Source organism: Fundulus heteroclitus, chromosome 21 (assembly GCF_011125445.2).
Source record: "Fundulus heteroclitus isolate FHET01 chromosome 21, MU-UCD_Fhet_4.1, whole genome shotgun sequence".
In the NCBI taxonomy this organism is placed as follows: Eukaryota; Metazoa; Chordata; class Actinopteri; order Cyprinodontiformes; family Fundulidae; genus Fundulus; species Fundulus heteroclitus.
In genome coordinates, this window is record NC_046381.1 from 33,234,132 (window position 1) to 33,245,947 (window position 11,816).

Sequence of the window (11,816 nt, forward strand, 5' to 3'; positions counted from 1 at the left end):
ACTAAATCAAGTTATTCTTGGTTGGTTTATTAGCCAGGCTATCTGCTTCATCAGCTGCCCTGCAGTAAATGCTAACACACATTTTTGTTTGACTTTGAAAATCTCCGGAGTGATGGTGAGAGCTGTTTTTTTTTTTTTATTTTCAAACTTTAAGAAAATACTTCATAAACAGACAAATTTGTCTCACAAGCAGTGCACAGAAACAGGCGGAGGAGGGGCAGTAAACTGCAGTCACTCGCTGAAGGACTTTAATCAGCAGAGCAGTAGTCATGGTTACTGACCCGCGCTTATACGAGGCTTGAGGTGTACGAGGTTTGTAACGTGCTTCTGCAAAATGCAGATGGGCTCAGAACATCTGGGTGGATCTACAGTTTATCAACCAGTTCAAACAGAAGTAGCTAAAAAAATTAAAATACATTGCATTCAAAACCTTGTAAAAGTAAATAAGCACACTGTAAAGGTGTTTATCAGCATGAGATCTCTGGCTGCATAGATTAGTTCACTAACGCCTTATTCTCTCCAACAGCGGCAGAAACGACACGTTTCTACCGCACCAATAGCTGCGTACGGGAACTTGGAACGAGATCTCGTTTGGTTTTGGTTTCCTTCGGTCCCCCTGACGTTAAATGCACCGGTAGGTTCTGCTGCGGTTCTTCCTTCGTGGCACCAGGTCCGGTCCATCCTCCGTGAAAAGGCCCCCCCCCGTGGCGTGCCGAGGTAGCGGTCAAAGCTGATTCAGGAGCTCCACTGCCTCTTTATGGACCTGCAGAGCAACAAGTACCAATGTGTTCATAGATGACACGAGCAACACCAGCCCAGTGCCTTGCATAAGTATTCACGCCTTAAGCCCACAAACTTCAACGTAGTTCGGTGGGGATGTTATGTAACCGACCAACACAGTGTTGCACAGAGCTGAAGCGGAAGGAACATCTATGCTTTAATAACGAACACGACGTGTGCATGAGTGCTCAACCCGACTGTAGAACTATAGTTTACTGCAAAGTAGCTCCATCAGATGAGACAGAGCATCTGTGACTGCAGCTTCTAAGCTTCGCCACAGATTCCCTAACTGGATTTAGGTTTGGATTTACAGTAGCCCAGTCAAATACGGGGAAAACGATTTAGTCCTAATCAGGGCTCTCTAACGTCCTATGTGTTTTAGATGCATTCCTGGTTCAGATCCTGAATCAGGAATAGTTCATTTCAGGCCGGAGACGTAAATCAGGCATTTGATTCAGCCGTCTTACAGTTGCACCACCAGGTCTCACCCTGGAGAACACCGGCTGTGTGAAGGGGTTGAACATGCACCACACAGGTGGACCCATTACTAAGTAGGACTTTATTTAACTAAAAGGCATGCCAACATTTTTAGGTCGTAAAAATGTTTTTAAAACCCGTTTCCTGCTGCTTAATTATGTGCAACGTTGTGTTGGTGGATCACATTAAATCTCAATAATAATCATTATTATGATGCCCTGAAGTTTGGAATTATCCGAGGAGTGTGAATCCTCCTCCGTGTGTGTTTGTACCTCTTTGTCTTCCAGCGTGTGAGCAGGGTACTCCTTAGCTTTGGTCAGCCAGAGCAGCGCTTTCTCCTTGTCTTTCATGGCCATGTAAGTCTTCCCCAGCATCAGCAGGTTTTTGCTGTAGAAGTTTGGGTCAACTGGAACAAACGATTACAGGAGGTGTGTTTTAGCTTAGGGGCTTTCTAAGTTATTAACCAACACATCCCTCCATGTTGCACAGAGTCTCAGCTCGACGTAACCGCAGCTGTTCAGTGATTTCGCTCCAATCTGCTCTACCTTTCTCGGCCTTCAGGAAGAACTCCAGAGCCTGGAGAAGAAACACAAAACCAGAATTAATTGGCGTTCGCTGAGGTTTTAAAGCCGAAGCAAAGGCCAGTGGCTGATTAAGTTCGGGCCAAAGCTCGTTTAAGAGTCATGGTGAGGAGGAGGAAGAACGGAAGAAGTCTCTACCTCCTCAAACGTCGACGTGGGCGGTGTGGAGAAAATGACGGCCGCCACTTTGCGCTGATACCACGGCAACTCGGCAAAGGCAAAACACCTATAGAAGAAGAAATAGTTCTGGATGAGATTTTACTTTATTTATGTCGCTTCTTCAAGGATTGAAATGCTTCAGCAGCTGTGAGACGCGCTCAGGTTAAGATCGGTGGGTTGGCAACAGGGAGAACTCTGTTCTGTGCTGTTCGCTTACAGACCTGCTGATTAGAAAACTAATTCAGGATATCCTCGTGTTAAAAATGTCACTGTGTAATATTCGCTGCATCTACCCGTCATGCTTTTCTTTGTTTTGGCATCGTGGCTTTTATTCAACTTTGATCATGTGCGATAACGGGGTTATATTCCACAGCCACTGAAATGATCTCTTTCTTTCAATGGCTGTTGATACAAATGTTCCTTGAAGTTGAAAGAAAACCACAAGAGCTCCATCCTGGAGCCCACGTGTCTCAGTTAGCATGTTAAAGTTCCTAGATGAAAAATCTGAAGGCCACTAAACAAGTAGGAACAGTGAACGCTTGATGGCAAAACGATTCCCTTTAACAGCTGGAGGCGGAGCAGAGTCTGTGCTGAGGGACTGTGCTTTGTCTCTGACGAACACCTCCAGCTGTTCAGCACGGTGGTGGAAGGGTGATGACCTGGGGTCCGTTCTTCGTACGTCGCTAACTCAGTTAGCAGGATTTCATTGTTGACGATTTGGCATGATCTTGGATCATTTGGTTCTTCGAAAGACATCCTGCACTTGTTGTCATAGCAACATGTGCGCCAGCTTAAGCCTGCTCCAGAGCAGGCTTATTTCATGTAAACAAGATTAGATCACGGCTGTATAAGCGGAGGAGATAGGGAAGTCTGCCGTAGCCATGTCCATTTTTACGACTGCAACCTGTTGCGGAAGGTGCAAGAATAATTTGCAGAGTTTTTCGAATTAATCACGTATTGCGCAATAGACAGGATCCTTTAGCGCAGCGCGACAGAGACATTTCTCTTGGTGGCTGTTATAAACAGACACACACATCATTTAACAGTGGCTTTTATAGAGGAAAAAGTGGTGTTAGAGCCATAAATAGAAAATATTTAAGTTATGATGGTTTGCTTTTTATTATTATCATATTCGGTAAGAAGATTTGTTCGGGCCATTTTATTGTGAAGTTTAGCTTTACTTTGAAAGGCTTGCTTCCTGTCGAGCCGTATATTGTATTAGAAAAAACTATGGATGGATTATCTAGCCACGGAGCAATACAGTTTTACCGTGTAAACTGTGGATGACTTGGAAAAGGAACAACTTCATTTTTTTATAGATAAACAATTTTTTGTTAAAAATCCCAGTTTGCATGCGTCCTTTACTTCCCGTGTCTAAGGACTGACACTGAAATTTGGATCTCTTAACATAACAAGTGCCTTTTTAAAATAAAGTATAATAATTAAAGGCTACCATTTTGTAGAATATTCTTGTACTTCACTTTTACTTGTTCCCATGTTCTAGTGGGTCCCGTGGAGGCTCTGATATAAAAGAACAAAGTAAATATGAAATTATTAAAATGTAAAAATACATACTGTAGAAAGTGATAGAAACATCTAACATGGACAGTACTTATGCATTTAATTTGTCTGCTGTTTTTGCCAGCCCTCTCTCCTGGCTTTAGCAGACTTTGAGGTGTTCCCTGTCGTTTTAATTAATGACTCAAATTCGGCATAACCTTCCATTAAAAGCTCGTGTTCTGCTGTGGGCGTTCTTTGTTCATGCTGAACAGCCAATAGCAGCGTTGCTGATCATTGTTTCTACTATCGATACATTTCCCCTTTTTAACAAACGCATGAACGCGCAGTTGTCTCAGATAACTCAATCCAGCCATACTAATCATAAACAACAGGTGTGTTCGAAGAACCCAATTAGCCGGATCATGATTAGCCGGATGAAGTCATCTTGGATGTCTCATTTGATCTCGGATGTTTTAAGCAACGTACGAAGAACGGACCCCTGGGCTCGGGACCTGGACACCCTGCATAAACAGAGTCCAGGCCAGGAGTGGCCAATCAGGAAGACCGGGACAATTCTCGGTGAGCCAGTCTGATATTTGGGCCACAAAGGGCTGTTCTTCTCTTTTTTTCCTGGGAATTAAAGAGGAAAGCTCTGAAAACAGATGCTTCTAAATGTGCAAAAAATTTGCATTTTTTTTTTTCAATATAATGAGCTCATGGTTTGAAACGTGATGATGATGAAATGGGGATGGAAAGATGTTGAACCCCACCTGCAAACCACCCTACAGGTTAATTACCAAGTCATTGACTTTTGTAATGTTGTGGCTCATAATGTTATCAATCAATCAACTTTATTGTCAATTTCTTCATATGCTCCAGACATACAAAGAGATCGAAATTACGTTTCTCACTGTCCCATGGTGAAGGCAAGACATATTTACCAGACTAAGTACACAGACAACATAACATTCAGATAAAAGTAAATAAGAGGGCACATGCAGTGAAGAAATAAATAAAAGCAGCAAAATTTGGTTTTAAAATTGTACATGGACAGTCAAAATATTAATGCAAAAATAAAATATTAGTGCAAAAGTTCTGTTTAGTATTAAAAAAATTAACGTAAAAATTATGTTACGTATTTTAAACAAGCCGTGAGCCCACAAGTCCTGAGGGGGCAGGTAGGATTACCCATTAGTCAATATTAGATTTAATATAATGAAGAGTATGGTGCTGTTCACTACATTCATGAAACTGACCGGACTCTATCAGACGACTTTGTAACAAGGGGTGATTTCTTTTGTTCTGACCATTATGATCATTTTCAATACAGATTGGCGAAATGGACTTTAAATTCTATCACAATATATTGTGGTAATGTGATGATAAAAGTGATGATAAAAGAGTACTTGCAGCTCCCTGCAGTTTTTTTCAGGCAACTGTGAGGCTGTGACTGCATGTCAATTATTGCCTGATTAGCACTAATACAGTCCTTGAAAACAGTTAAAAATGTGACATAATTAAACTATTCCAAATATGTTTAATCAGGACTCTAGCTACATTAAGAAGTATGATTTTTTTATTACCAAACTGCACACAGTAATTGTATTTAATTATATATATATTTTTATTGATGCTTTCAATAAATCAACAGTGGTGTAAATAACAATCCTGACAATCCTGGCAGTTTTGGGGGGTTTTCAGACACCACTGGTAGTAGCATATGTCAAGATAAATCCAAATTCGTATCATAAGGAATTTTTCAAGATAACAATACAATAAAGGCCCAGCCCTATTTCAAAATGTGATTTAGTGTCAGAAGCAGAGCCAGTAGTGATGAGGGGATTGCTCCTGTTAGTATGGAAGAAACCAGTGAGCTGCTGTAACAGAGTGTGAACAAACAAGCATTAGTTCTAATATAACTGCTTCCTATGCCCAAACAATGTCAGTGACCCGTTATATTTATTTATCATTAAAAGATAGTAAAGCCCACAAGTGAAAGGCAATAGGATCAAGTATGAAATAAATCTTTTTTAATAAGTTATCTTGAGTGGGACGGTCTAAGCCATGAAACTCTAGCCTGTATGCTCCGTCCTGCGGCTAGTTTTGCCTAGGAACTCCTCAACATCCCGTATCGGCGCAAAAAACCCTTAAGGTATCCCACAATTCTTTGCGTGACATGACGCATCAGCACAGCCTCCTCACGGAAATCAACGAAAATATCTGGAGAGCAGAAAGCGCACACTTTGTAGTTCATTTTCAGAAGGCTGTAAGGCCCGGATTTGACCTGAATCATCCGTGTGCGTTTCTGTCACGTAACGACGTCCAGGTTAAAGGCTGTCCGACATCGGCACAGCTGTTCGAAGCTCCTTCCCTACTTAAGGATAAAGTTCTTAGTGTTGACCCCATGATGGGTCAAGGACAAGGAGTCCCTGTCCATGCTGTGGAGCTGGGAATGGTTGGAACTAATCTCTGGACCAACTTTTTACTTTCTGAACCTGGAGTCCCCACCTCTGCAGGGAGCAAAGCAGGAAGTAAGGCCTGCAACCTTCAGTGGACTGAAGCCACCTAGAGGAGAGTGATAGTCATTGAGAAAACTACTGAGAGCTGCTGCTGAAGCTGAAGAGGGCTCTACTAGCTGTTTGGCTCATTCTGCCATAAAGAGGAAATGTGTCTGTGTCGTCTGTCCACACCCACTGATACTGATTACCTTAGAAACGGTCGGGGCAAGAGGAAGAGAAACACTCACCAGTAACCTAGGATGTGTAAGGAGGTGGCGTCTTTGGGGTTGAGCTCAATGGCCCTCTTGGGAGGGGGAGGGCAAAAGGGAGAGAAGGATGAATAAATGCACCATTTTTGTTACAAGATTGTGACCCAGGTGTTCTTCTCACCTCCAGATGCTCCCTGATGATGAAGGAATTTCCTATTTTAACCTTGACGCCCTCAAACTCCCCCGTGTCGCTGAGACAAATGGCGTACCACTGAGTTCAGAGAGGGGAAGGGGGGAAAAACTAAACTAAACAGTCATGTTGTTCACTGGGAATATTCAACCAGAAGAAGATTTAAATACAACAGGCCTCATTATAACCTCGGCGCTTTTATCCGGGTGAGCCAACAAGCTTACTTTGTGTGCAGCGAAACATTTGTCGTCCCTCTCCAGCGCCCGCTTTGCATATTCAAAGGCCTCGAACACCAGCTGCTTTTTCCTCCCGCCGTCCGTGTCGGGCAGCATGGACAGATCCCGCGACGCCCGGGCCAGCCTCCACAGGAACTCTGCGTCGTCGCTGCACGGAGACACAAAGCCCTACGTCATCCCTACGCTCACCAACTGGTTAAAAGATTTAAAAGAAAAACAGCTTTGGTTCATCCATGTGTTAGGATGGTTCCCGGTGGTGCCCTAATGCTAGGCTAACAAAAGGACAATAACATTTTCATCCCGTCGAACTGTCCTTGTGGAGCAACGTGTTCAACGCGGTATGCTTTACGGGCAGTGTGCGAAATACCTGTCAATATTTGGGGGGGTCCCCATCTCCCGATTGTTGCGCAATACCGATGTAAATTTTCTCAATATGCAGTAGGCCTATAACATTACAATGTCAAAGTCAAAGTTAGCTTTAATGTCAACTCTTCACATTCACCAGACATACAAGGACTCGAGAGAACGTTCCTCTTTCATCAACAGTGAAACAGATAAAGTGCACAGGCACAACAGATAAGATCAGTTCCTAACACTAAAATTTAAACATTTTTAGTATTAATTGTTGTCAGCATTACGTCTTTCTTCTGTTTGGCACGCACATGCCTAATTTGCATACGCAAACAGGATTGGCTGGCTCCACTTGACAAAAAACAGAACATATTTCCCCCTGGGATCATTAAAGTATGTCTGATTCTGATACTTGTGAATAAATGTTTTGAATTTTAAATACTGGACATGTTGAGCTTAAAAAATTTTTAGTGACCATTAGTGACAAAAAAAATATTTAATTTTTAATTTTTTTGACACAATTTGAGACCCCCTTTAAATTTTGCTTTTGAGGCTTTCAGGGGTTCTCATGGGTTAATCGGGGGGGGTCGAGCCCCCCCGGACCCCCCTGTATTTCGCACTCTGTTTACGGGATCAAAAGAAATCTGAGGTGCTGCTTGCTGCTGAACCCAAGGAAGGCGAATATCCTGGATAAGTCTACCTGATGCCCACGGAGCTCCAGCTGCTGACAAGAAGACCTTGATAATTGTCCCCAACGTTCCTGAATGGGCTTCAATCCCCAGTCCTCTCATGGTTGTGTTCATCCCTGTTGCTTTTTTTTTACGCTTTTACAACCACACTTTTTTCTTCCACTCAACTTTCTACCAACATGTCTGAACACAGCGTTCTGAAGCGCCAGCTTCTTCAGCAATAGCCTTTTGCGGCTTGTTGGCCTGTCTGCGGAGGATGTCAGCGACTGTGAAATCAGCAGACTTCCTCATGATTATTTAGCCCATGTCGTTTCTGTGTTAAATATCTTTTTTTTTTTTTCTCGTGTAATATTCACAATGTCTGGAAAACGTATTTTTCTGGGGGGGGTCTTTCGTTAACGATGAGTCATACTACATAAAAAAATTAAAATAAATCAGAACTACTGAAATGCATCGCTCTTTAATAAGCCTGAGTTTAAACCTCTTTTATAGACTCGCCAAAGAAAAAGACCTTAAAATGCTATATTTATTAAAATGCACCTTTTAGATTCTACGTTTTACAGACAGAAGGGGCTCTGGACAGGAAGGAGAGAGTCTGCGGCGCTGGCTCACCTGTCCTTGTACTGCAGCAGCAGCTGATACAGCTTCTCTGTCTCTGCACTGCCGTACAGGTAGTCGGCCTGCTCCAGGACCTCCTCTGCCCGGACACAAAGCACACACAGTGATCACCACCCACTCCCATTTCAAAATTAGCTTCCTTTTTTTTTTTTTTTTTCTCCCACATCCAACCCAGTTTGGCCATTTACCTTTGTCTAGAGCAAACACCACGGCTGAACTCTGCACCTTACGGAAAGCTTGATAACCCAGAGCAGACAGCACAGGGAGTCCCAGCAGGAATGCTGCTCTTCCGCTCTGTGCACAGGAGAACAGGTCAGATAGAAACGTGACAGGGATCAAATGTTGAAAATTGTTTGCTTGGCATCCTAGCTGACTTCCACTTTGCACTTCTCACATCCTTATATGAATTCCCTGTCCTTTCTGACCCCATCGTTTATTAAATCCTGCAGTTAAAGGTGCAGCACGCAATTAAAGCCCTGGTGCCCTTTGCTCTACTTTCATCACCCATCACCACATCAGCTCCCTGAGAGTGGCAGCCTCTCTGCATTGCCAAGAGCTTTATTCTAAGGCGATCGGCCAGGGGGGAAAAAAAGGCGACGGCATTTACACCCAGAGCACCGGCTGTCCAGCTGGCCCTTATCCGGTATGAGCGTCTGGTCCCCCGGCTGCTTCCGCCTCTGACGCCGACTGCAAGTTCCAGCAAAGTCCTGTTCACAAGCCGCGTTGCAGCCCTCCAAGCCATCATCTGTCAGGCGAGAGTGCTCAATGAGCAGGAACTACACGGCTTCAACGTTAAGGCAGGGAGCGGCCATAGACGCCGTGTAGGTAGACGCCCCACGGACTGGCGCTGCCGACGTTTCAGCGTGGCCGCCATGTTGGATGGGTCTCTCGCGGGCTCCCAGTGCATTTGCTTGGACTGAGAAAGCTGTTCGCCCAGCTAAGATGAATCATAACTCCTTGACTTTTTACCGGATTTTCACACGGTTTGGTTTGTTACCAGCAGAGATGTGGTTATGATACAGGACGCTGTTACACACAAAAGTAATGTTTTCATGCTGAAATAATGTTGTTTAAACAATGTATTTCATAAATGTACGGTCTTTAACAGACAGACATATAGCATATGAAGGTATAAATTGATGATTTCATACCGAAATACTTTGTTTTATGCTAGTTTACAAAGACAGACATGTGTTATGGCATGGTATTAAATATGTAAATAAATACATGTTTCATGTTGTTTTATGCTCTTAAACAAAGAGATGTGTGGTATTGCATATTGATAAACATATATTGTACATTTTAATAAAGAAACACGTTGGATTGTTCATTTAAATTTATTTCACTCTCTCTCACATGTACAATCCTGAGCCTTATCTACACACCAACAAAAGATTTTTTAAAGGCCTGGAAAAGTGTTCTTTAAAAATGTCAGGTCATTCCAGTGTCTTACACTAACCTGCATGCAAATAGGGCTGGAACTTTACTTGAGACTTTAGAACTGTTTTGCACAGCTTCTTGCATGCGCTGTAACTCTGTAACTCCAGGACACATAATTTGGCAATGTGATTCAGCCTTAATTTGTGAAATACAGCAATAAAAAATTAAAAAGTATAAAATGTTGGTCCATCTGTTGGGTTTCTGCATTGTTCTCACCAAGTAATACTTGTCTTCAGAACCAATCTCAGGCCAGAATGGTGATCTGCTCCCCGTGATCTACTTTCAATAGTTATCTCTGGTTGTTGTAACTTTAAACTGCAAAAAATCCGGTCAAAGTTGCCCCCTCTGCGTTTACTCTCGTCGGCTCCTATGCCAGCCTTGAGTAGGAGAGACCCATCCAATATGGCGGCAACGCAGACTGCGTTCCAGCACGTAACGAGGTGTCTACGTAAACAATGTCTATAGAGAGCGGCTAGCAAAGGAAAGCGGTGTACGTTCAAGAGCACAAATACGTTTTCTGAAAAACATGCATTGATCCCTAAAACGGACAAAAAACAACTCTGTATTTGTTAAATTTATATTTAAACGCAACTTTGTACGTATTGTCTGTTATCTAATTTCACTACGGCTACAGGTTAGACCTTTAGCGTTAAATTACCACCCTACTACCTGCTGTTGCTCCTAAATGCACCCCACTGACCACAGACATGAATACGTAGACGCCGCGTCCTCGGGTGAGAGGCGTGCCGACAGAGCGGCCATCTTAGGTCAGACCAAGCTGCAGTCAGACAGAATACAAGTCAATTCCGGAAAATGTACTTTATGTTTTCAGACACTCTGAATCCGGTGAATTCTCCCCCAATTTCCAGATAAATCAACTGACTGAAAATGTCACCCTTTAGGGGCTACATGGGCCCTGTTGATTGAATTAAATGATTGTCTAACTTAATAAATAATTTCGATTTTGTATTGAAAGTAAGCAAACTTCCAGAGCTACGTCCCAGGAAGCTCGACTTTTACTCCGCTTATGGGTGCGCAAATAAAAGGACACTAGGAACCAGATCCTGGGGAATTACCTTCCATAAGGAAGATTTTATAATAGATATTCCTCATGCTTTACAGTTACAGTTTTTCTGGCATAAACACAATATGTGCTAATGGGTAGCAGGGATGGAAGCAGAGAAAAGTACATTAAACATCAAAAACTAACAAAATGGTTCTAAATTACTGGATAGACATGATTTATGGGGGGGGCGTAAGATATTATACAGTAATTTTGGTTTTGCTATGATTTTGTAATGTATTTGATTCTAAGATGGGTTATTAGGTTTTTTGTTGACTTTTTTTTTCCCAGATCGCTGTTTGTATTATATCATTTTTAAATGTTGTTATGAGCACCTTTGCTCTTACTTGTCGTCTGTATATAGTTTTGATACTATGTAGATAAGTGCTGTTGTCTGTAGATCGGTGTCTGTATATATATATATATATATATATATATATATATATATATATATATATATATATATATATATATTGGAAGTAAGAGAGAGAGAGATTGATGTGTGTATAATTTGTGTGTATATTAGATTAATATGCAACTGCAAAATATGTAAGTGCGTGTACATTTTTCATCCAGTTTGACTTCAGTTTAAATAGTTTTGGTTCTGAATAAATATGTGTAATCTGTCTGAAAGGTCACAATCACTGTGAACATGTGATTAAAATTAGATCTGAGCTGCCTCCTATTCATTCTGACAGCAGCTGTCTGATCTGTGGTCTGACCCAAGATGGCCGCCCCGTAGGCACGTCAGCCTAGCTGCCGGCAGCGTACAATGGGGCGTCTACGTATATGATGTCTATGCCCACTGACCACAACTTAGCCTCTTCTATCTACAACCGATGAGAAACAAGCGAACACCTAACAGTTCCGGGTTGTCATTAAAACTGAATAATGACAGATTCTGTCATCAATTATCTTTTCGTAGTTGCAAAACAACATTGCTGTAGTGGACAGATTGTCCCCAGTCCACACCGTCAGTGGGTTAATGCAGATTTATAGGTTGACCAATCAAAGTGAGCACCCCG

The 11,816-nt window shown here is 42.4% G+C and overlaps 1 protein-coding gene across 1 annotated transcript; it reads right to left on the reverse strand.

Annotated features, from left to right (window-relative positions):
- Nucleotides 1–110: 110 nt before the first annotated feature.
- rmdn1 (regulator of microtubule dynamics 1) lies at nucleotides 111–9,173 on the reverse strand. Its single transcript, XM_012865039.3, has 10 exons — nucleotides 8,896–9,173; nucleotides 8,477–8,582; nucleotides 8,283–8,367; nucleotides 6,619–6,778; nucleotides 6,386–6,475; nucleotides 6,244–6,299; nucleotides 1,977–2,064; nucleotides 1,803–1,833; nucleotides 1,530–1,663; nucleotides 111–763 (listed from the first exon to the last, which is right to left on the reverse strand). The coding sequence occupies exons 1-10, from the start codon at nucleotides 9,031–9,033 to the stop codon at nucleotides 725–727; spliced, it is 927 nt and encodes a 308-aa protein (XP_012720493.2). The 5' UTR covers nucleotides 9,034–9,173; the 3' UTR covers nucleotides 111–724.
- Nucleotides 9,174–11,816: the final 2,643 nt, after the last annotated feature.